This window comes from Opisthocomus hoazin, chromosome 22, assembly GCF_030867145.1.
Source record: "Opisthocomus hoazin isolate bOpiHoa1 chromosome 22, bOpiHoa1.hap1, whole genome shotgun sequence".
In the NCBI taxonomy this organism is placed as follows: domain Eukaryota; kingdom Metazoa; phylum Chordata; class Aves; order Opisthocomiformes; family Opisthocomidae; genus Opisthocomus; species Opisthocomus hoazin.
In genome coordinates, this window is record NC_134435.1 from 6,479,233 (window position 1) to 6,504,406 (window position 25,174).

Sequence of the window (25,174 nt, forward strand, 5' to 3'; positions counted from 1 at the left end):
TGGTCACGTAGAAGTAGATCAGCCGCTCGTCTCGACCCACTTTGTTAGAGGCGATGCACTTGTACATGGCTGAGACATTCGCTTCCTGGATGGCCAGTTTGCTGACTGTCTGATGGGGGAAGAGAGCATAAAAAAGAGTTAGGAAGGGCAAGAGGGAAGAGAAGCAAGAACAGCGCTGCTCTCTGGCAGACAGCAAAGCACACAGCAAGCCTGGCCCCAGGCAGTAGCTGTACCTGGGAAAGGGTTATGGAAAAATAGCCCCTTATTTAATAGCCCTTTCTTGCATTTCAAGCCCCATCTGCTGGCTCTAGCAACAGCAACATGGTTTTCCTGATCTGTGTCCTTTTTATGGAGCCCGGCTAGCGTAGATGCCTCTCCACAGGAACAAACTTCTTGCTAAGCCCCTCGGGTCACCACGGGGACAGGCCGGTTCCCAGCAAGGGGGCCATCAACACAACGCAGGGCTGAGGGGATGGCTAAGCTCCTGCTGAGCTTTACAACAGTGGGAGAAAGGGAAAAGACACTACGGCTTTGATTCCCTGAGCCCTCTGCAGTGAAGTGACTGCTTGGTGTCCCACAGAGTTCAGTGGAGTTTACAGACACTTACAGACCTGCAAGCACTCCTTTTATCTGTAAGGGGAAATCAAAGCTGTGAAAGCATCCCAGCTCTCACCACTTCAGGAAGAGCTGTCACCTTCTCCCTTTAAATTCCAAGTGTACACAGACATGTTCCTGAAAGCTTCCTTCTCCCTCCTTCCAGCAAGATGTGACTAAGATTGGGCAAACAGCCAGGCTGCTGTCCTGGGAGCACGGACCCAGGAGATGCTGCCTCCAAATAAGCCAGGAAGGGCAGCTGGGGAGAAAGGCTGCTTTCCTCCTCCCGGCTCACCGTGCACACGTGTCAGCTGCCAACTGTGTTACAAGCACTCCCCTTAGAGGAGATCTGCAGTCTGAAGCACAAGTTTCTCCTCCCTACCAGTTTAAATGACAAGTTAATCACATGCAAAAATTCTTCTAATGACACAATGCTTAAAATGCAAAAAAAATTGTGTTCCTACAGGGAAACTACTTCGCTTTTACTGTTCATCCCATAGACTTTCGGAAGCGTTTCCGTTCTAAGTGGCAATGCATTAGCTTGTGTTAATCAGAAGGAACAGTCATCCATTCAGTGCATATTCAATGCAGTTAAAGTGACCTTATTACTAGTACTTTTGTGCATTGCCTTTTCCGTTTCTTGGAGTTATTCAGTACAGCTGAAGTGACCCTACTGCTGGCACTTTTGTGTGCTGCCTTTCCTGTTTCTGGGGATTTTCCTTCTAATCTGCACTGTTACGTTGGAGTTGGGGTTTCTGGATTTGACATCATCCTGCTGTCTGCAGTGCACGGCTGTGCACCGCGCACCTTATTGCTCATCCTGGCCTTTCCAGACAGGATAAAAACCAGAGGAGGACGGTAAGAGAAGACAGGTGGAAAGAAGGAGAGTGATAGAAAGCAGATTTGAGGACATAGTGTCCCACCACAAGTGGAAGAGCTCTTGCACATCCCTGGCCTGCACCTGAGTTGGACCTCCAGGACGGTTACAACTAAACAGACGAAGAATGAGAAGGACGGCTGAGGAACAGGAGGAAGACAAGAGGGACAAGGAAAGGGGGGAAAAAAGGGAAAGATCAAAAGGGACCAAAATGAGAGTCACACCTGGAGGGGGACACAAGGGCTTCTCACCCAGGAGCTCCCACCACCCCTGCTCGCCTCCCTGGGGGCACGGATCCCTGCCTCTCCCTTCGGCTGCTCTGGGAGGAGCAGCATCTGCCCCTGCCACCCTTCTGGCAGAGTGACGAACTCCCGGCCAGGCCGGGAGACGGGAAGTGCCTTTGGAGGTGTGTAGGAAAACAGGAAGTGACTTTCGGAAACGGGGGCCCGTTTGTTTGTTCTGCATCCCTCTGCGAGCGGCTGGTGCCCGACACCGGCGGGAACAGGAACCCCGTCACGGCGCAGACCTGACACTCGCGGCTACCAGAGAGACGGAAAGCAACAGGCAGCAAGCAGCGTCTGGCTGCTGGCAGGTCACACGCTGCAGCGAGGGAGAGATGTTCCTTCCAGAGAGGAAACGCTGCGATGGAGAAGTGGGCTCTGTGGGGCACACGTGCTCTCGCTCACAAACCTGCGGCGGATGGACGCCAGCATCTCCATAGTACCCTTGCCCCACGGGGATGGGGACAGCTGGATGAAATGCCCCACCACACACGCGCACGTTCCAGAGGCCAGAGATTTCCCAGTCAGTCTGTGACTCCCGTTCTCCCTTCCCAGGCTGATCTGCCGGGTTTGGCCCTCCCAGAACAGCTCAAACAGGAATGCTCAGAAATGGCCATGGGAGCCCCCACAGCCCGTGTCCCCCATGCCCTCCCTAGCTGGGTGCCCTGTGTTCAACACCAATCGGTGCAAACCCTCCTGTGCGGTCAGCCCCAGCGGGAGCCTCTCTGGACGCAGGGTAATTTCTCAAAGATGACAGCTCTCCCTCGCCCTGGGGCTGCCTGGTACTGCGGAGCCCCAGAGCTGGGAACAGCCGCTGATGGTTTACTTTAGACGCAGGGGTGTGAAGCCCTCCCCAAATCTGTCTCTGCCAGGCTTGTTTCCAGGCCACTTTTGCTGGCTGATCACAAAGGACCGCTCTGAGGGTGCCTGTCTCCAGCTTGGGGCTATGGTCTCACCTTGTTCCGCCCTTCGACGAACTCCACCCAGGTGTCAATGCTCTCGATGGGGTTCACCGCGTCCTGCTGCGACACATCTTTCCAGTCCTTGCACTCGGGCATCCGGTCCCGCTGATGCCGCCTTGCTGCCCGGTGCCTGCTATTCCTAATCCAGCAGCCGGTGAGGAGCAGGAGAAAGAGGAGAGAGATGGAGAGAGGATCAGCTGGGAAGAAGGCAGCAGAAACTGCTTTGTGTCTGAGAACTGATGCCCCTGTTCTCCGACTGCAAAATTTCCTGGGTCTCTTGATTATACAGTTCTAATGTGCTTTATAAGGCTGCTCTGCAATCAATAGTGAGGCAAACATGATTTATAGATGTGAAAACCGAGGTAGGGAATGGATTACTGGTGTCCCGGGCAGCATCTTCACCCCCAGGCCTGTGGGTTCATCCTTTCCTACTAGGGCTGGAGAAAGGCAGGAGTGAAATCCAGTCATGTGTGCCTGGGGAACTTCTTGATGCCACTTTGCTCAGCAACAAGGTCTTAAAACCCTGCTGGCACTGTGGGTCAGGGATGTCACAGTCTGGCTGGGTGCTGGCCTGAAGAGCAGAGGGTGCACTACCCAGGGGCGCACTACCCAAGGGTGCACTTGCTGCCCCTGAATCAACAAAAATCAGAAGGGAAACATCCCAAATAGAGACGCTGCTGGCATCTCACAGGGGCATGGCAGCACTTCTTTGGGGCTAAGGCAGGCAATGGGGGAGAAGAGCCCCAGTCTATCAGGGACCCAGGATGCTGATGCTCGTAGGGTGCTTCTGAAATGCTGGGGGGAAAGGGTGATGGAAGGGTCTGCCCAAAACCCAGGGTGAGAGGTGTGGAGGGAGAGGGCGAACGGTGGCAGGGAAGCAGGGGGGAGCTGAGCACCCAAGAGCAGTGGCAAGGGTGCGTGGTGGCAGTGGGGGGCAGAGCGCTCGGCCGGGCGAGCGTATCAGTGAGCTGTGTAAACAACAGGAAGCTAGAAAGAAGCCTCCTGCATCCTCTGGAGCTATGCTAGGCAGAAATATGGTGGCCTTGGGAGACAGTGCTCATAATTCATGGGCCCCTCTGCTTCCTGACAGGGCCACAGTGCACTCGCATGCGATGGAGAGCTCTCTGGTGTCCCTGGCGTGGCAACAGCCTGCACAGGGCTGCGGGACCTGGCTTCCTCCAGGCACCCTGATGTCCTCCGCCCTGACTGCTCAGGCTACAACTCCCCAGCATCCCTTTTCCTTCTTCCTGCGAGGCTGCTGCTAAAAAATGCCACTGCAGCCCTGCCAGGTGCTGCCCCAGCTTCCCAGGGCACAGGCAGCGGGCACGCACCCTTCCTGCCTGCGCAGACACCCTCCTGGCAAACCATCCCAGCAGCTGGCAGAGATCTGGCACTTCCTCCAGATTCAGCAACTCTTCCCCGCACGCAGCAGCTCTGCTTCCCTGCCTATGAGCACTTTTGCTTCCATCATTACCCAGCAGAAGACAAAGGACTGAAAAAACACAGGGACCTTAGGGTAGGAATGGGGTGAGCCCCGGCTGCTGTCTCAGGGTCTCACCAAGGGGCTGTGACAATTTCTTCTGCAGTCTGCCTCAGTTTCCCCATTAGCACAGTGTCCGTGGTTTTATTGCAGGTGCTCTGAGGTGTGGCTGGGCCATGGACATTCCCTGCCAGATGCAGATGGCCGAGGACACAGGGGAAGCTGTGAAAGCCCTTGGTGTCTGGGCCAAGCCACACTGAGCAAAACTCCCACACAGAGCACAAGTGTCTCTGACGGGCTCCACTCTGCCCCTCCACAGGGTGAGTGGTGCTCTGATCTATCAGTTGGTGCTGTCCTCCTCTTGCCATGTTGTGGGTGGGAGAGCGAAAGCAAGACAGGGTCTGGGACAGAGACATGGTCACAAGGAGCCCATAACACCATGATGGTGGCCTGGTAAGACACGAGTGTTGACAGAAATGGCACTTACAGGCTGCGTCGGGAGAACATCCGACAGGGCATCCACGGCCTCCACTGCCACTGGATCACCTCTGGCGCCGGGATGCCATAGACTGTGCAGGTGAGAGCCTGGGGGCTTCTCCGGGAGTAAATGCTCGGGGAAGAGGCCTCCTTCTCATGGATGCGTGGAGGAACTGCAAGGATCAGAGTGATACCGTGAGCGGCCAAGGGCTCAGCTGCTGCATCCCCAGGCCAGGCACAGCCCTCCCCAGGTCTGCCTGTAGAGAGACTGGGCACTAAAGTGCTACGGCTCTCAGGGCAGCTCCTGGGGAGCGGGTTAGACTTAGATTCAGATGCCGTCATTTCTCCTTCCTCTGCAGGGTGCAGCTGTCTGGGTGCTGCAGGGCTCAAAGCACTGCCTGGCAGCTACTGGCACAGGGCTAGAGAGCCTGCTGGAGAGAAGTCTCCAAGCACCAGTGCCCTTCCAGCCCTTCTTGTGCTGGCACCTGATTTCTGTATGACAGGGACCAGTTTCCCCCGGGGAAAACTCCCCAGGACCCGTGGGGCACCCAGAGGAACTGGTCCAGCTCCAGGCTTCACGTGTGTTGTACCTGCCCTGCCCTCAAGTCTGCATTAGGCACGGTCACCCTCAGCAGCAGCTCCGACTGCAGCTGGGAAAAGTCCCCTGAGCAAGGACCTATCCTGCCCAGTGCAGTGGAGCCAGGAACAAAACTTCAGTGTCCTGAGTCCTGCGCTGTATTGCCCCGGCCACGAGGAACCAGTCCGGCTGTAACCAGATCAGCCCTCAGCAACGGGGAGAAGGAGATGATGTAGGTACCAACTGCTTTAGGACAGAAAAGGGGACTTGGTCTCAGAGCAGCCGAAGGCTGGGGCCGTGGGCTCAGCGCTCTCCCCCCTGGCCCCAGCCCTGGTCCCTTCCCTTACCATTGACAATTAACTGGAGGCTGATGCGCTTCTCCAGCCCCGCCAGCCTGTTCCGTAGAACCAGCGTGTACGTCCCAGCGTGCTGCTCCGACACATCCTTGATCTGCATTGAAGATTGAGATTGCTTGGGAATTAGCTTCCCGTCCTTGTACCTGCGGGGAGGCAGAGAGAAAATGCAGCCATGGGGAGGAAGTGTCCCACTGGCAGCTGGGCAGGGGTTTTCTGGTCCCCACGAGAGCAGTCACGGTGCCCCTTGCTGGCACTGGGAACCTCTGTAGAGAGACCCCTGGGTTTTCCCTGGACCTGAGTTATGGATCTACACATTGTCCTGTATGGATGTATGCAGGGCTGGGGAAGTAGTTCTGCCCTGAGCAGCGTGCAGGTGCAAAGCTCCCAGGTCCCAGCCAGCTCTGGTGGAAGTGCAGCATGATGTGGAGCACAACCTGGCCCACTCTCTTGCTCCTCTGGGCAGCCGTGAGCCCGGCTGTAGGGGGACAGGAGGGGCAGCTCCTGTGGGGGAGCTCCACTTGTCCCCTCCAGACAGTGCAGAGCTGCCAGCCCAGGCCGAGACTTTTGCTGCTTCCCTCCCGTCCCCAGCTGTGCAGCTGACTGCCAGGGCAGGTGGGTGAAATAACCCCAATGGGTGGATAAAAGTGATATTTGGGACAATCTTGGCCACAGAGGGACCTAGCAAGGAGGCCAGGCTAGGCTTCCCTGCTTGGCAGAAGGAAAGAGGAGAGGAGAAGGCAGCTCAGGCTAAGAAAGGTGAGTTACCACTGGAAGTCTGGTGGGGGGTAAGCCACGACTTTCACTGGCAGCTTCACGGCTTCATCTCCTGCAGTGGCTTCTATCACCGGGCCCTTCCTCCACTCCACGTTGATGAAGGGCTTTTCTGCAAGGAAAAATGTGAGCATGGAGGAGAGGAGAGCACAGAGGCACAGGCTGTCACCAAGCTCTGGTGCTCTCCGCAGGACCCAACAGCAAGGACCGAGGACAGGCAGGGTGTTGTGGCAGTGCAGCTGAAAATGACTGCTTCTCTGGAATGATGAAGTAAAAGTAACCAAAATCCACTGTTGTCCCACCTGCCCATACAACCCCCAGCCCCTCTTCCATTCCCTCGTTCTGCCTCGCTGTTGGGACCATCGGGGCTTCAGGGAGACTGTGCTGCCCTGTGACCTTCTGCTGCCAGTAGACAGCTGCCCAGTGCTGACGGTGCCTCGTGCCAGGCCAGCCACGCCACAGGGGCACTGCATCTGCCACAGGGCCACGGGACCTGTGTGCCCTGCCATCCCACTGGCATTTGGGCCAATTTAGTGTTTGCACCTCTCTCTGTCATCATCTTGGCACCTTGCTGAGTGTGATCGTGCTCTCAGTGTGGTTCTGGGGCGCAGAAGGGCTGAGGGACTGGAGGAAGGCTGGGTCTCACTGAAGAAGAATGGGATGGGGGTGCAGGAGCCCCTGTACTGAGCCTTGGGCCAAGCTCTGCCTAAGCAGTCCAGGGATTGCTCTGCCTGCAGCTCGCCTCTGGCTGTGGCTCTGCGAGGGAGTGGAAGGCACCATACCGTGCACGATGACGTCGGTGCTCTCCTCCAGCATCTGGGCGCCGTTGGTGGCAGTGCACGTGTACTTGCCCAGGTCCTGCTGGGTGACGTTGTGAAGGGTCAGGATACTGGAGAGCTCCGTGTGCGTCTGCAGGGACCGGCGCTCAGGCTCCATCACTGCCCGCTGCGTCTGCAGCAGACAACAGAGAGAAGGGGATGAAAGACATAAACGGGATGGGGCTGTGAGGATGGGGTCCTCATGTCTGTGCTTCTTGCTGCCCAGTGCTTGCCTCTCCCTGGACAGGCATCTCCACCACTGACTGCCATCCTCAGGGATGGAAAGGCAACGAGCCCTGCGTGACTGACCACCTGAGGCTGGGGTCAGAGTTTAGCACACGTTTTGCTGTGATCTGCAGCTCAGTAACCAGGCTGGGAGCCATATGGGTACATGAACAGGGTGATGCCCTCAGGGGACTCCTCTGTCTCACTGTTCACAAGTCAGAGGCCACACAGGGGGAAAACACAATCTAGAGGGGACCCCTTTGCAGGCTCTTGGTAACCAGGGCTGTGTGGCTAGAATAGCTTGTTTTAAGCCAGCAATGTTTGCTCTGGACTCGCACTGGTGGAAGTGAAGCCAATGTTTGCCCAGGAGAGCCCCACAGCAATAACACCTCAGCAGGGAGGGTGCTTTCTGCCAGGAAAAGAGGTTTTCCCTCTGCTCGCCTTCTGCTGCAGGAGAGAAAAATGGGAAAGCACTCTGACCGAGATGTCCAGGGCACAGCATGGTTAGGATCATTGGCCCTGCCAGTGGTGCAAAGAACAATGAAGGTGCAAGAGAGGATGACTCAGAGCGAAGTGGTTCAGTGCACGGGGAGCTGCTGTTTGCTGGTACCTGTTTGCCAGGGTAAGTCCACTGGAAGCGGACGCCGGAGTTGAACTCAGCCCACACTGTGCAGTTCAAGACCAGCTTCTCTCCCACTAGCAGCTCCATGGCTTTCTTGGGATACAGCTGGATGTCGTACAGCTCGCTCCCTGACATGGAAGAGGCAACAAAAACACATTTCAGATCTATTAACTCTTTGACTCAGAATATCCAGTGTCAGGAGGCTTGGGTATGACCTCCTGCTGCTTGGTGTACCTCTGTCTGGCACACAGTAGAGGAGATATAAGCACCATGCAGAGTGTATGTAGCTAGAGAGAACCATAACAGCCCCATAAGCCACACTGATGGACTTCAGAGCCACCCAAACTGCCCCCCCGCACCTTCCCAGATATTCACCTGCTATATGGATGATGAAGAAATTGGATTTGAAGACCTTCTTGTTGATGACAGTCTCACACTGAACAAACAAGGAATCCCTGATCAAGTGTGTGGGTACCTGCACCCCCTTCTTGTTGTCCCACAAAGTGCTTTTCCCGTCAGGGTGGATGAGAGAATTTTGCTGGAAAAATCAACATTTTGCCAACTGAAATAAGAGGGTAACAACATTCCCATCCCACCCCTTCCAAGCTTTACGCTAGCTAACACATCCCTTTTGTGGGAAGAAACGCTGCAGCATCATGCTGTGCTGGCCTCCTGCCCTCCCCGCCGAGGGTTTGTCATCTAGGAATTGTGGCCTCCCCTATACCCCGCGCAGTCGAGCAGCCGTATCCTGCACCACGAGCCTCCCCGTCCGCAGAGTGGGCCAGAGACTTCCAGGAATGGAAACTTGTAGTGATAGCTAAGGAAACTGATGCTGATGTCCCAAACATCAGCCCCACCGGGATGAGTGCTGACCTTGGGTAGTGTCCTTCCCGGGCAAGGGAAAGGCCCCTGGCCCCCAGAGTGTCCCTGGAGGCCTTTGTACAATAGTAACACTCATCCTGGAAGGATGTATTCGCATTGTAAAAAAAGAAAAAAACAAAAGAAAAAATAAGAAAAAAAAGGCACAAACAAACTGATAACAGAGTTGTTTTTAGTCATCAGCCCCATGGCTACAGCCTCCTCCCTTGTGGGGATGCCGACCACCTAGAGGGTTTGTAGATCACAGAGACCAGAGCAAAGAGGGGATGCTGTGGGGAAATCGGATTAAAGCGGCCTTGTTTTGCTTCGTAGAGCTCCAGGGAAGAGAAGCAAGGTTGGCAGGAAACCTGTGGGGTCTGCCCCAGGGGAACTGGGCAGCACAGCTTCAACCAGCAAATAAAACGAGGAAGCCAGTGGCTTGTACTTTCCATGGAAAATGTATCCCATGCATTTTCCATTCCTGGCAGTGCCTGTCCCACTTCCACTCAGGCAATTACAAATGCAGAGCAAATGCAGCATGTATCGGTCCAGAGTCTCCCACTGGCCGAGCTCTCACCGAGATCAGTGTGATGTTAAGATCTGGGATGGACACGAGGCATGGTACCCAAGTGTTCTCTTTCTTGCTGATGAGGAGGGTCTCCGGCTTGTTGATAAATGGCTGTTCAAAATCTGAAGAAGAGATAAAAGGAGAACAACAACTAAATAGAGGCAAGAAAAACACTGGGAAGAGGGACAAACCAGAAGAAGAGGTGGCTTTCTGGCTTTCTTTAACACAGTGTGAGCTTGCCAGAGGGAGTGATGTTGATCTGGGTGGTCTTGTCTGCAACGTGTGACAGTCAGAGGAGACACCTGGAGCTTGGGAATGCAAAGGGAGCAGCCGAGGCAGGTGCCTGGCCCAACCGGCTCCTTGGCACCAAACACCGTACCGGTGGAGCGGCACTTGTGTGACATTCGGGCAGTGCTGGAAATGACCTCCCCTTTCCTGGCCCCCTCAAGGTCTCTGGTGGGTTTGACCTGTTGTGAGACCAGCGGGTCTCCTCCTGGGCTGGTGGCTGTGTGGCCCCACGGCAGGGACGGCGCGGGGCTGTGCCGCCCTGGTGCAGCAGCAGGCAGCGCGACCTTCCAGGGCGAGGAAGTGATCCGCAGCGGAATGGTATGCAGATGTCATCCTGCAGCCATCCCGGCCGGCAGATAAACAGATGAGCTGAGCTTTCCAGGGCTGCCAACCCACTGCCTCCCAACTGCTGCAAGCACAAATATTGACAGGAAGAGCAAAACCACCCAAAATTAATCAGTGAGACAACGTAGCAAGCCAGATGCGTTACACTAAACTCCATGTTGATCTAGCATCAAGAAGCAAAGTGTCTGCAGAAGCGGCTGCCCCATCCTGCTCAGTGCGTTGGCTGTGTCAAACGAGAAAAGCCCAAGCAGGGCTCCATGGTGGAAGGGAGCTGCTGGCAGCATATAAAGGAGATGTGCCATGGCCCTGACCCACAGCACCAGGCACCATCCAGACATAAAGCGCAAAGTCCAACCCGATGCCAAAGAGGTGGCAAGCCAACAGAGCAGCACGGACCCCATTTCTGGTTCTTCCTCAGATACACTGGAAAGAACTGCTGAGACCAAGATGTAAAATACGCTTGTATCCCAAGCCATGGCTGGCCAGAAGGTGGGAAGGGTGAGGTTTGTCTTGCAGCGCCTCATGCCAGCTGCTGCTGAGGCAGCTGCTCTCCTGTCTGCTCGGCAGTGCTCTTGGTTTGAGGGTTTTTCTACTCTTTGGACTCTCCCAAACAGGGCATAGAGTCAGCAGCCACCCAGCTTGACTCAATGGGATGAAGACAAAATTGGAAGAGACAACGAACTGTGAAGCTGCTTGGTATCCTCTGGCAGTGCCTCACTGATGGATAATTTCTTCTGTAGTATCAGCCCCTGCCTGCTCAATTCCACAGGGACATGTGCCTCACAGGATGCTCTGAACACAGACTGGTCCCTAGTGTCCCCAATGCTTGGTGTTGCCAGCATCTTTCCTCTGTAAGAGCCATGTCTCTGGAAACATCCACCCAGCAAGTGGTCGTAATTGGCTTTGTTCATGGAAGTTGTCCCCTGGGTGAAGGGGGCTCCACAAGGAGGTGGTGGGGCTGTCCCAGGGACCTGCTGGGGAGATTCTGTGGCTTCTGGTATGCTGGAATCAGACCAGATCGTCCCACTGACCTTAAAAATTACTTTTTATTCACCTGGATTGCATTGATTTCAAGGAACTGTAGCATGAGGACGTCTGTTTGTCCAACCTGAGACTCTTTGCTACCCAACCCCTAAAGCTGCCCGTGTAAAATGACAAGGCAAAGATGAATATGGTAATGATCACCATTTGGGGATCCTGCTGCCCAAATTGCACTGGGCTCAATCCAACCCAGTGCTCCCACTGTTAAGTGTATGAGGGAATTCCTTTCATTTTTGATCTATAAAGCTGTTGTTTCAGCAACAGTCATGCTGCAAAGACCTACTCTGGGTGAAGCACCTTTTTCTACAGCTTAGGCGAAACAAGCCATGCACAGGAAACATGTTGGTCAGCTCTTATGAAAATGCAGATCGCCCAGAGAATTCTGATCTGTATTTCCTGGGGTTTTGTGCTGCCACAGGATTGCTGTCTTCTGAAATCACAAATTTGCTGCTGAGTGTTAACACGTTCCTCATTCCTCTCCTGAGCCCTGGGCACATGAGAGGGAGGAGGCGCACAACTGCCAGAGGTGAGAGACTACGAGGTGTCCTCCAAGCTCAGATGGCAGCCAAGAGCTAACTGATTTACTGGGCTGGTCCTGTTGCCAATGAGCTTGTGATTCATGCGCTAACTCCCCTCTCTGACCACATCACATGTTTTCTGTAAGGCTGTCTTAATGGGTCGGGTGGGAATAATTTAGCATCTTCTTCATTAATACATGCTAAGCCTTATGAGATGGGGGCTGTACATATCCTGCTCCACCCTGATGAGGCATTCTGTATGTTTACAGCACTATCTGTAGCTGCAATAAAATACACACCTAACCAGACATGTGGGAAATGAGACATATGCATGGAGGGTTCATTTGAGAACTGAGCTGCAGGTAAGATACAGAAGAACCCATTTTTCCAGCCAAGCACAGATATTTTGTTCCTGGAAATTCCACCAAGTTCTTAACATGAAAAATGAGGTTGATGGATAAATCTGTAGTCTGATCATGCTGTCTCCAAACATCCCTGACACTTACATCAGCCCTTCCGAGCTCTCCCGGGACAGTTTCACACTGCAGCCCAGTTCGGCAGGAACAGGCAGGGCTTTATCTGGACGTTCTGCAATGGCTACGGTTACCGTATGCCTGGGTTTTCCTGACATGTCCCTTCTCCCACCTGAAAGCCTGTCCTGTCTGGAAAGGCAGATTCTGAGGTTTCCTGGATGTTTGATAGCCATAACAGGGCACAGACTGATTGGAATGAGTATGAACATGTGCTGTGTCGCCGTGTGCACAGCAGCGCTGGGAGGTGTTGGCTGGATCTGTTGCACACACGCTGTCCGCAGGCACTGAGTCCCCTGGGCCCTGACAGCGTGGGATTTATTGCCCCTACGCTACACCAGACATGCACACTTGCTGCTCTCTGGAGAGCCATTACGGAGCTGCAGATGAGGTTGGAGGCGAGAGAAGGTGGAAAAGGGTGCAAAGGAAGTGGCATTTGCTGGATCACACAGAAAATCAGGCTCTTGCAAATGCATTCCCTGCATGTAAGCCTGTTAGGTCGCACTTCTTTTCAGCGTGCGTAAGAAGCTCTCTGCCTCCATCCCGATACAACACTCTAGAGTGTACCGAACACCCCTGTCCAACTTGTCTGGGATCCAGGGAAGCTCTGTCCTGTTTTTGGATGGGCAGCAGAGCCCTTAGGAAGAGGAGGTGATTGCCCAAACAGACCCCAGTTCCTCTCCAGCAGCTGCCCAGCTTTTCTGATTCCCCCCCTGCATTTTTCTCTGCATAGCTGCAGAGGCAAATTTGGCTTTGCCCTGGGACTTCTGAAAAATGCATCTTGTATGTCATGACCTGCCTGGCTCGTGACAACTGCACCAACTAATAAATGGGGGCGGAAAGAGAAATAGCTCAGCCAACTGTTTCCAGGGGACAGCGCTCGTTTATCTTGCTGTGAGCAGTGGGGGAGACAGCAGAGGAGGAGCCCCTGGGGCATGGGGAAGCCGAGCGTTGGCCCCGCAGCCACTCGCTGTGCTGAGGTTCTAGCTCCAAGCCTGGTGGGCAGCCCTCCTCCTCCAAAACACATCTCACAACCCTGCCTGTGCAGACAGTGTGGAGAGGAGCATCTGGGTCTGCCACTGTGGAGTGGCTCCAGGGCCATCCAGCCTGGGGACAGCACGTGGCGTGTTTGTACCACTCCTCCTCTCCCTCTCTCAGTCTCAGCTTTATGGAACATTATCATTCCTAGCCGCTAGCATCTCCCAGAGCCCCCAGCTGCCCAGAAGATAACTCTTGTGCTTTTTTTAGTGGTGGAGAGTCTCTGAGGCCCGGCTCTCACTCCTTAAATTCCTGCATTCCAGCCCGGCTGGAGCGATGCCCCCGGGCTGGGACATAATTGAATCCCAGGCGCTGCTGCCACCCTCCAGAAGTGGACGGATACTGGTTCCCTCAAAGTGCAGGGAGCCAGCCCTTGGCCCCCTCCCTGAGCCTGGGGCAGCCACGCTCTGTCCTGGGAGGCTGGGAGGCATGCCGGGCTTTTTAATCCTTCCGATATGATCCTGGTGCACAGGCTGCCCCCGAGCTCCCCCAGCCTGACGGCGCACGGTGCTGGATGGCTCTTACCTCTCACAAACACGTAGGCGCTGACTGCTGTGGTGCCCTCGATTTTGGCATCGATGTACTTGTAATAGCAGCGGTAGTAACCCGTGTCGTTCGCTTGAGTCTCTGTCAGCACCAGGACTTTGCAGTACGGCTTCGTGCCAGTCCCCTCGCAGTCTTCTTCTCGGATTGCCCGGCCGCTGCTGGGGGCTGCTGAGGCCACCACCTCGGTTTCCTTCTCCTTTCCAGCAGGATCCACCCTGCCTCCGGGCCACGACCACTCCAAGGGGTGCTGGCCTCTAGACATGGGCAAAGAGAAGAGTTAGCTTTGGGCTGAGCAAGGTGAACACAGTGGGGATTTAATGGTGCACATCTGCATAGCGCTCAGCCAGCCACCGCTCTCGGGCTGCAGCATGGAGGAACAGCCATCCTCCAAGGAGAAAAACAGGCACGAGATGGCTGCCAGCTTCACTAATCACTGGACAAGCTCGTCCCCTTCCCCAGGCCACCTCTCCGGCCATGCTAAGCTGTAAGATACCAGTCCACTCACAAGTAGGTCTCCCCCTCACGTGGCTTTGTCCTACTGGTATTGTGCCAGGACAGGGAGCCACACAGGGCCCCGAGGGAAAGGCTCCATTTATTCTCTATTCCCTCTCATTATTAAAAGGGTCCAGAGCTATTAAGAAAACACACAGATGTGATGAGTTCCCTTGGCTCAGTGCAGCTGCTGGCTGGGGCTCGTGGTGTGATGAATGGAGTGGGAAGGAGAATGAGGGAAGGAGAACAGACGGGAAAGAAAACGAGAAAGAGAAAAGCAGGAGGGAGTCAGGGATAAAAAACAGCCAGGAGAAAACAAGGGGAGGCCTTCTGTCCGGCTGCCGGCTGTATTTCCTTCCCCGCTGCTGTGGGAGGGGGTTCCTTGCTCTGCAGAGCACCCTGCAGCCCCTCTGACCCCGGGCTGCTGCCCCTTCCCACCTCTGCAGAGATGCCCCTCCGAGGGCACCACCGCAGAGCCTGGTCACCAGCGGACCGAAGACAAACGGAAAAGTCCAGGAACTGCGAGAAATCCCCAGACAGAGCACGCACGTGTGCATTTATATATAGCCGAGGATCTCCAGAGCGGGAGGCTCGCATACGCACACACACGTGCCGCCGTAGCTTGCTAGAACTGCGCTTGTTTACTACAAACAAAACAAGCTTTTATTCCGTGCTGGAAGTTTCCTTCTGTGAAATCAGAGCCCCTTTCAGAGGAAGGCCTAGTCCCCACTTGAAAGTTTGCCAGTGTAGCTGAAAGTCACTTAAGAATGCGCAAAAAAAAAAAGAAACGGGGAAAAAAAGACGACGTCGCAAGAGACAGCTGGGTGGTGGTGGTGTAAAAACGGTCTTTTGTCAGCACCGTTTGCTCTATTAGGGGAAACTGCGCTCATCGGGAACAGGCTTGCTGGCGCACGCAGCTCCTCTGCCAGGGCAGCTCTGCGGGCAGATGCTTTTAAGTGCAGCCAGACCGTGACCGTCACCAATAGCTGGATCCAGACAGCAAGGGACAGCGAGGAGGAAGCGAGATAAGGTGCCATCGGAGGGCACAATGGCTCAGACGCAATGAGGACAGGATTTCTGTCCAAGCGCCGGGGAAAGACCTGCCCCTTTGTGTTTGTCTTCAGCAGCTGATTTATCTTCCTGCAGACTTTGCTCTTTTCCAGCTCCTGCTGCCCAGCTCACTGCGAATGAGTTTGGAAACAGCTCTCTCCCTGTGTCACCAAGCACAAGGGCTCCAGAGGCAGTGATGTGGCCCTGGGATCAGTCATGCAGACCCTCTGACCCAGCTCAAACTTCTTCATTCACTGAAAATGCCATCGGTGCCTGAGGCAGGACTGGAAGCAGAGCTCCAGCGGCTTGTGTCCATGAATCGCGGCCGGCTTTTCCAAAGATCAGTCTCTCACGAACACTTCAATAAAAATAAGACTCTTGAATTTTGAATTTTTCCTATCCTATGCGTGCACAGGGGAAAATAATAGTAAATCTGATCACCAAACCAGTAGCACTCGGTGGCCTCTGCCGTGCCCACTGCTCTGCTGCACTGGGCACAGACCATGAGGCTGGCCCCACGCTCAGCCCCGAGCTGAGAGCTTCAGACCCCGCCTGCGCAAAGGAGCCCCGAAGCCCTTTGCGTTTGCTCAGGCATTTTTGGCTCTCCATGTGGAGCTGGGTAATTGTACAAGTCTCCAGCGTTTCCTCTTTCTGTTTGTTTACCCACTGGGATTTTCACGCATTATCAGATCCACTTGTTTTATTAACCATCAAGGCCAGCAGTAGCTGAGTGACACGTATTTATATAAACACGGATGGGCCAGTACAAACAGACCTGCCGACCAGCCCACGGGCAGCTCTGAACTAAGGCATTCCTTGCACCATGTGCTGCGCAGCCAGGTTCAGCGGGGACACCAAAGGTGTTGGCGTTAGTGCGAGTCCAAGTTAGCATCGCTGGGGTGTTAAGAGGACCAGAAGAAGGCAGGGATGAGGGCAGGCCAGGGTCACTTGGGTTTATTTCTGAATCTACCCTCTTCATTTGGGGAAAAGGTCCAGGCAGCAGTTTGGGATGGTTCCCTCCCTCTTCTCTATCACTTCGAAGATTTGTTCCTGAGTTGTTTTCTTTCAGCTCTGCGATAACGTGCCTCTGTGCGATGGAGCGTGCTGATGCCAGCTGGAAACAGAGGCACTGTAGGCTTCTCCACAGCTGCTTTCCAAAGTCTTTTCAGGACAGATGCTCTTTAAGGGAGATGTTGCAATTGGCACCACTTTTCTTCAATCCTCTTTGGAGCTCCCAAGCGTGGTATGATGGGCAAAGCCGGCTGTGGCTTTGTGGCTTAGCAGGAATAAGACAGCTCCCTCCTCAGCACCACAGAGGTTGTTCACAGCAGTCTCACACGTGTAGGAAAGAGCAGCAGGTGTTGTGTGTCCCCAGACGCTGCTCCAGAGCAGCGGTGGGGCACTGCCTTGTCCTCGGGCTCCTTCAGCCCTGCCACAGAGCTCATTTCCTTCACAGGAGCCAAGAGGGCTCTGGGGTCAAATACTTCCTCTCTGCCAGACTCGGGTTTGTGCATCCGCAAGCATCTGCAAGTCAGCTCTATTAACAAGTCACTGGGCAGCAAAGGACAACCTTGCCCTTCTTTTTCTAAATACCACGGCTGGATGACGCTCCCTCTCTACTTGAGTGCCTGGCACCTGCAGGATGGGATGGGATGGGATGGGATGGGATGGGATGGGATGGGATGGGATGGGATGGGATGGGATGGGATGGGATGGGATGGGACAGCCAGGATCCAGTTGATCCCTCTGGAGGTTTCTGCTGCCGTGCAGCTGGCTCCTGTGGGCTCTGCTCCAATATTCATGAGCCGGAACAGCACAAGCTCTCCGCTTTCCCCCAGCACGGGCTGCCAAGGGCATGAATGCAGAGATTCACAATATTCTTTCCTTCCTTCTTGGGATGTGAGCTAATAAAAGATGCACTGTCCATGTGAGCACCAGCCCCTTTGCATTGCTCTGCCACATGCTTAGATCAGAACACCACTGGGGCTCTCAGCCAGCCCCTGGCATGATTTGTGTTTTAGGGAATGCTCCTACACTGGTCCCTTGCTCTGTCTGGACCTCTCAAGGGTGCATTGCACTGGGTGGTGGGGGAATCTGCCTGTCTGTGATGCCATTTGCAAAACCAGAGCCCCAGAATCTGGTGGCTCCTTGCAGATGTGCTGTGTCTTTGGGTTTCTGCTAAGCATGCCCAGCTCCAGAGGCATCGCTTATCCCACGGCCTGGCACGGGCTCTGGTCACCGATGAGGCTAGGCGGGCTGCGCAGAGCTGCGGCTGTGTGAGATCCAGGCTGCTGCAAGGGAGCCTGAGAGCGCAGCCGGCCGCGGGACTCTCACGCTCAGTGGGTGAAGCTTGAAAGGTCTCCAGGGAGGCTCATGCGGGGGGTTTTGAGCTCAGCTTTCTGCTGCAGCACTGCTTCAAGCAGGCCCGTACTCCTGGCTCGAGGGCAGCTCGAAGAGCAGCCAGAGGACATCACTCTCAAGGGTAGACCAGGGTCAAACTGAAGCCACCTCCAACACGATGCTCAGCAGGGAATCCCTGGATCCTGGATCTGATTTCATGTTTATTTCTGCCCTACCCTGCCCCACCACCCTCTCCTTTGCCTGTTCTCTTGGTGGTCTGCATGTTTTTCCCTTCAGCTCCCATTAACCCAAGCCAGGTCTTCCCAGGATGGGCCATGGTCCAGAGAAGAGGTTGGAGAAGCAGCTGGGTGTAATTAGAGATCCAGGGACCAGGAAAGATTTACTTCTCATTCAAATGAAGTAAGTGTCCCACAGTCAAAATCCTCTCCTCAGGACATCAGACAAACACAGGCTTGAGAGCTCAGGGGCAGAATGCGAACCCCTGAGCCATGAAGGAGATGCTGAGACTTGTCTACCTGCGGATGGTGTGAAGGACACTGCACAATCCCAGAGGAGTACATCCAGGGCAGCGGGATGCAGAGACGAGGAGCAGCCATGGAGCACATGGGCAGCGGGTGCATGGGTTTTAGTACCGTTTGCAGGTGGCCCTGCTGCTCTCCTGCTGTCCAGTTCAGTCCTGCACAGCACCTGGGAGCCACGGGTAGGGATGTTCCTTATCTCAGCTGTCTCCATGCCAGCACGACGTGTATGGATGCCACCTAGTGAGCCTGAGAGATGAGCCTTGGCACTGCAGCAGGTGACAGGGAGCTTGCTGCCACCTGGAGAGACTCTGTAGCTTGTACCATGCTCCCTGCAAGGGCAGGCCATGCAGAGTCTGCACTGGCAATAACATTTTTTTTTTCCACTTCATGTGATTTTCCTTCACATTAATCGATTTCTAACAAGTGCACAAGGAAAGGGCAACCTTGTCCGCAGTCCAGGAGGATTACCGGAAAAGAAAAGCTTTCCGCTTCGTGATGCTAAACAGGTATGTTCACGCCTGACTGAAGAAGACACTTTCTTTAACCACACCTCTAACTCCAGTATGTCCTTTAGCCTTGGCCCAATCTGCAAGCAATACAGGGCTGTCTCCGCACGTCCCAATCACCCATCAGCTCCCGCGCCTGAAGCTGCTGCAGGGACACCGGTCTGCTCATCGCGCGTAGCGCTCTCGGGCAGCCCGCTCCATGGCAGTCACCCGGGGAAGCGGCAGCGTGGGAGGACCAGTTGTGCAGCAGCCAGCCCCGGCTGCCAGCCCACAGGACGCAGAGTCCTCGGGGTGCCTGCGCAGGGCTCGCTGCGGACACCGGCAGCGCACACCTCTCCCGTGCTCTTCAGACCACTTTCTGTGTCCCTCCCTGGGCCACTGCTGAGGAAGGGTCTGGCCTGATTATAAGCTCATTTGGAATAATCTTACTGAATCTCTCGTCTTCTGAGGTTTCAACAGAGAGTGCTGGCTCCCGCCTCGCTCTGCAGAGAGAACTGCCACGACAGAGCACTGGCGTCCCCAGACTCCTCTGTGCCCCCCCAGCAGCTATATGGCTGACCACAGTCCTCCGGCTCACGCGTTTGCTACAGCCTAGCACGCACCACGGCTCCTCAGCTCACCCTATGAACAAGCCCACAACCACTCAGCTTCCCAGACGGAGCGAAATCAGTTCAGTGTGGCCACCAACCACCTTTCCTCCGTCCCTCTCCCCTGGCTGTGAACTGATTCACAAAGTGAAAGCAATGCCATCTGTTCCAGGAAAAGTGAAATATGTTTGTGACAAGACACGAACACAATGCCAGCCAAGCGCTTGCAGTCATTGCTCCACGGTTATATATAACACTGGGAAACACCCATTTGAGGCCCATGCTGGATTTATACCCCCTTTGGGCCCTAGCACTCAGATCCCCAGCATGGATCTGCTTTCAGCTGCTGAAGGGAAACTCCAGCTTTGTCAGGAAAATTGACCTGGGTCAATTCTCCCACTTGTGGGGTTTATTTTTTTTCTTTCCAAGATAGGGGGTAGTGTTGAAAACATGTACAGCCAAGTGTCCTAGCATGGGACAAATCACTTCGGGCACATGACCTTCTCAGAGCCACGGTCTCCAAAACAACCAGAGATTCTCCAGCTCCTCTCACAGAGTTATTCACCTGGCCTAGCTGGGGCTTCTCTTCACACCCATGTGTACAGGGCAGAGCGTTAAATTCCAGATTCCTAGAAAAGCTGGAAGCCTCTCACAGCCACCACTAAGTGCAGCCTTGCCTTCTCCTGTTGATATTTCTCAACGTCCCCCAAAATGACCTGCCAGATTTAGAAACCAGAAGTACAACCCCGGCAGCCCCTGATGAGGTGAGAATAAGCAACGTCGGAGAAAGCCAAGGAGAGCTGGGAAGACCAGTGTCCCGAAAGAGCTTACAGGGAAGCTATCAGATCACACAAATGTTTCTCTATCTTCCTTCTGTCTGCAAGACTACAGCAGAGGTTATCACCATCTCCTCTGAGACCTCTTCAGCTTCTTTTGCAATTAATTAATTAGATGAATTTACACATGGTGAACGTGGCAGATTTCTAGTCAGCTGTGCTAATTGGCAGCCAAGGTCTCTCAGGTGGGCTCTCCTTGCCTGGTCCTCCAACACTTCCCAGGTAAGAGCAGTCTCAGCAGAGCCATGCATCTTACCTGCAGGTGATGGTCAGTGTATCCTTGGCGCTGATGATGTGTTCCTCCTCGGTGATGCTAAGAGCAGGGGGGGTCATAGAATAGCTGCTCACCAGATCTGTGGAGAGAAAGGAGAGAGGGGATGATGCAGACATCTGCTAGTCAGGACAACCGCTGTGGGCAGCGGCTAGCTTGGCATCACGAGCCCAGAGAAGGGCAAAGCCTCTTGAAGGAAACATCTCGTAGGAGTCTGCCTGGGCGGGACAGTTTAATACTGGCTCACCGGGACACAACGGATCATTCACAGCCCTCCTGGCTCCAGCGGGCAGCTCTTCAGCCACGGCTCTGGGGCCAGGGCCAGACAGCTCCTGGGCTCAGACAAACAGACTAGCACAGATGAGGGCCAGAAAAAGAATGAAAGATCAGAAATCAGGGAATCCAGGTGTGGCCATTCCTCACCAGGTGACTGAGATTGAGCTCACTCAGACTAGGGCTCTGAAATGATCTTATCTGCTAACTGGAGGGAGTCTGGCAGGAGATTTTTCTACACACACGTAGTTTTCTGTAACCAGGGGGACAACTCAGGGGTGCCCAGATACCACAAATGCAAAACTCTTGCGTTCATACCGAGATGCTCTCAAGAGCCAGCAGGCATTGAGCGGGCACTCTCGGGTACAGGCGGTCACCGGAGCAGCACCAAACCTTTGGGGATTACAGCAGCCCCCTGCCCTGCACCGCAGCCGAGCAGGCATTCCAGGAGTGAAACTATCCAGGCTCAAGGACGGGCAGTTAAGCACATTAGCACGCACTTCTTCTCCCAGCTTACGTCTGAGAGAGTCCCACTTCTTGTGTGCCTTGCATCTCCGGCATGCCAGACACGCACCCCAAGCCAGCTCCTCCTGGACAAAACATCTCGGAGCCCTGGCCACCCTCAGAGACGTACCCGTTGTTTTTCATTAGCACGGTGTTGCTGACTGTCATTACTTTGTGATCTTTATCTTAAAGCCGCAGCTTCTGGAGACGCGAGATAATTCAAAAGAAAAGTCTCAGTGACTGCAAAAGCAAGCAAGTAAACTAACCAGAAATAGAAAGAAAAAAAAGTTGTGAAATGTGAAGCTGTGACTCAGGTAGATGCTAAATGCTAAGGAAGAAAAGAATGCAAATATATGTTGCTAGCTCGATTTTCTACAGAAATGTGATGTTTTTGCCAGCGCACTTTGTGCACGTCAGCCTCCTTCACTCGTGACGTTCAAATCCCTTTATCAGACAGGTCTGGCAGAGAGGGAGAGGTCTCGAGGACAACGGCATTGCCACCAGCGTCCCAGCAGCAGCAGGGAGACCACGGGACGCCTCTCCTCCAAAGCCGTGGCCGGAGGACTGCGGACCTTGAAGCCCTGTGGCAGAGCCATGCCCTGAGCCTTGGGGAGCTCCTGGAGACACCAAAGGGCCTCCGGCAGCAGGACTCTGAGGGGCGGCGTGAGGAGCCCACCGCCGCGGGGAGAGGCCTCCGAGGGGGATGCGATGCTGGAGGGACGTGCCGAGCGGCACCGCCGGCGCGGCCGGGCCAGGGCCGCCGGCCTCGTTCTCCCCGATTGTTCTCCACTTCCTTCCCGCCTGCGCGCGGCTCCGAGGTGGCCGTCCCCGCGGCTGCCCCCGCGGCTACGGCGGGGCGCCCGCCATCTCCCGCCGCCATCTCCCTCGCCCGCATGAGGCGGCGTCAGCCCGGGGGCCGCCCTGGCCCACCTCCGCGTCCTACGGACACCCCTCTCACGACGACAACGACAGCAGCCATCGTTCGTCATTCCACGGGCGACGCTTGGCCCCCGTGCAGGACACCCTGCCTCGCGCCTCCGACCTCCCCTTCCCCGAGGGAGCGGACGGCAGACCTCTCGCGCAAGAATGCGCCCCGGGGCTGTGAAAATAAATGAGCACATTTTTTGGAAAATCCCTTCGAAATGTAACGAGGTTTATTAAAAAGAGAAAGGGGGCAGAGGAGGAATCTGACCGCTAAGCCGCGTTTCCTATTAATGCCGGACGCGCTTCTCCCAGAGCAAACGCCCTCTCCAGATGGCCGCAGCCTGCCAGCCCATCGCCCCGGCGAGCGGCTCGGGGTGCCCGCCACCCCCACGGCACGCAGCCCAGAATGCCAAAGATACTGCCGGCCATGGGGCTGGCTGGGGACTGCAGAGCCTCTCGCCTGCCAGCACCCTGAATTGGGTCTCCAAACCACTAAATGAGTGGTCCACGGTGGCAGGAGCCTCTTGGCCGATGCTGTGGGCTGCATCTGCCCAACAGCCGGGCTCAGGGGGAGCAGGACAGCTGCAGAAATACCCCCTGCCTCCCTCCACGTGCTGCTCGGTGACCCGTTAGCAAACAACGCCGCGGGGCAGGGTGGGGGGAGAAAGAAAATGTACGATCTGTGCAGGTTGAGGCTGTGGGATTCCTGCAGATGCATCCTGTCCACGGCCCTCCGCCTGTACAACAGGAAAAGGAGCCACTGCTCCCTCCGAAAGCACCGCGGCGCGGGGCTGGGGACGCTCCCGCTGCTGGCAGCCAGCACCGGCCCGGCCCAAGCCGCCGTCCAGCCTCCTCGCCAGCCCGGGGCTGCTGGGAGCTCTGGGGACTCCCCACATCAGGCACTGGCTCACGCTGGGGACCCATCGCTCACCCCAACACCCCACACCAGGGCTGGCATCTTGGGATGCCGATGCCCACCGTTACCCGCAGCATCCAGGACAGGCAAAGGGATGAACAGAGCCATTCCCAGCCTGCACAAGCATCTTCGAGGCCATCAGCTTTCCCCTTCAAAGTTCTCCATCTCTCCCCGTGCTTGGCAGGCGGATCCACCCCATTCCCCTCACCCCTTCCCTCCCCGAGGGAGCGTGTGCCTTGCTACGGTTCTCCCCTGCACCTCACTCTCCCCAGTACTGAACTTGGTGCTGGCTTTGGCCATTAAATCTCTGCTAACTGACATACAGATGGTTTGTGTCTCCGTCAAATCCCAGGGCGCGAGGGAGATGTCTCCAGAGCGTGGAGCGTCTCCTCTCCTCCGAGTCCCTCCTTCCCCACCTCCAGCCCCGCCGATGCTTTATCTCCTCGGCCCTCTGAGCAGACCCCGCTCTCTCGTGCACACCAAATCGCGCCCTTGCGCAGGGAAAGCATTAATGTAATTAAAAAGGCATGCGGCAGCCCTGGTGAGCTTTGTTTTTTCAAGACGGTTTCCAAGCAAGTTGGCAGCGGGATATTAAAATAAACAGAGGGGGATTGATGGGATGCGGGGAGAGGAAGCAGGATCCCACAGCCACTCACACCTGTCTATTTTCAGAGAAGTGCGTTTCCCGGCGGTTTTCCTAGCCTTGATCTCTCAGCACGTGGGTCTGAAAGGGGCCAGGCTGCACCAAGGACCTTCTCCTTATCGCCCGCGGCTCCTTCGTTTTCTGCAGCCCCCTCCACCTCTTTCTGCACCCTGAAATCACTGCTGCTCTCAGCGCGGCGGGGCTGCCCACTGAGGTCCTGCATCCCAGGGCTCTCTCTACATGGTGGGGAAAGCACTACCCACCCTGGGTGTCTCGCAGAGACCAGGCAGCCTGCAGGCTCCAGCCTTGTGCTGCACCTTGGGCACGTTGCAGAAAAGCCTTGCCAGGGGCCTGGTTTTCCCCTGTGATGGCTGGGGACGGCTAAATCACTGCAGAGCAATGCCTGTGCCAGAGCCAGCACCACCACAGCCAGCGATGGCTTTGGAGACCCACGCGAAGGCCGCGCGTGGGTGAAGGTGTGGGCATGGCACAGCGTGGTACGGCACGACATGGCTCCTGCTCTCCCTCTGCTTCCACTCGCAGGAAGCCCCACACCAGATCCTCCCTCCAAGCCCCCTCACACCACCTCAGCCCCTCTCCACTTCCCCTTCCCTCCATCTCTGCTGAGTCGGCCCCGCTGACTGATTAACGGGGCGCCTTTCCGGAGAGGGATTTTGTTCACACTCTGTCCTTCTCGCTGACTTCCTTCCCCGGCACTGGACTGGATCGCTCTGGCCGCAGCCGCTGCGTGCCCCCAGCTAACCGGTGCAGCTCACGCTCCTGCCACCACACTTGCTGCTTCGGGATTTGGCGACCAGAGCTGACCATAACACGCACGGAACAAAGCAGGTCCAGATGAGGGTGCGTGCTTCTGCTTGTCTCCCCGCACCTCGCACACCCAGCCCAACCAGCCTGCCCACCCCAGTGCTGCACTGGGGCAACAGATAGGCTGGAATGGAAAAAAAGAACATACTTTCTCCCAGCAAAGCTACCGTGACCCTGCTGCTGCCCCCCAAAAGACTCTGCTGTATTCAGGCATAAATTCCCAGCCAACGAGCATCCCAACAAGCAAGGCAGAAGCTCGAGATCTTTCTACAAAAGGGATTTCTGGCGGATTTGTATTGAGCAACCGAAACGCCAGACCAAGGCTCCAGGATGGAGCCCCTGAATTTACCCATATCCCAGGTCTGCAACGCCAAGCACCACAGATGAGCCTCTCCCGACTCTCTGGGCTCAGGCAGCTGCTCTGGCTGGGGCTCCACAGCACCCTGAACACCCTGGGACTGCTCAGCGCCCAGTGCTACCAGAGAGCCCAACGCGGCTCCTCTTGCAAAGTATTTCCCGTTTCTCTTGGGTTTTACCCCAAGCCCAAAGTCTTGGCTGCCCTGAGCTGCCCCTGCAGGCTGCAAAGCTGGTGGTGGGGCTCTTCCCTTGCACGTAGGGCAAGGCACGTGCTTAAACACGCAATCACGCACCGCAGTTACTATGTGAGCAAAGACCTGCTCCTGGAGAGCCAAC

The 25,174-nt window shown here is 55.5% G+C and overlaps 1 protein-coding gene across 4 annotated transcripts in view; it reads right to left on the reverse strand.

Annotated features, from left to right (window-relative positions):
• FLT4 (fms related receptor tyrosine kinase 4) overlaps window positions 1–25,174 on the reverse strand; it is a 59,714-nt gene that overhangs the window by 17,775 nt on the left and 16,765 nt on the right. For all 4 annotated transcript variants that reach the window (XR_012766052.1, XM_075441660.1, XM_075441661.1 and 1 more), the window contains exons 2-12: window positions 20,382–20,478; window positions 13,752–14,026; window positions 9,476–9,588; window positions 8,416–8,578; window positions 8,029–8,168; window positions 7,158–7,326; window positions 6,370–6,487; window positions 5,596–5,747; window positions 4,682–4,844; window positions 2,709–2,853; window positions 1–109 (exon numbers count right to left, since the gene is read on the reverse strand). Coding sequence is in view for 3 of the 4 variants with exons in the window: in XM_075441660.1 (XP_075297775.1) it covers window positions 1–109; window positions 2,709–2,853; window positions 4,682–4,844; window positions 5,596–5,747; window positions 6,370–6,487; window positions 7,158–7,326; window positions 8,029–8,168; window positions 8,416–8,578; window positions 9,476–9,588; window positions 13,752–14,026; window positions 20,382–20,478 (1,644 nt within the window). In the remaining variant the exon portion in view is untranslated. The remainder of the gene's footprint in view (window positions 110–2,708; window positions 2,854–4,681; window positions 4,845–5,595; window positions 5,748–6,369; window positions 6,488–7,157; window positions 7,327–8,028; window positions 8,169–8,415; window positions 8,579–9,475; window positions 9,589–13,751; window positions 14,027–20,381; window positions 20,479–25,174) is intronic.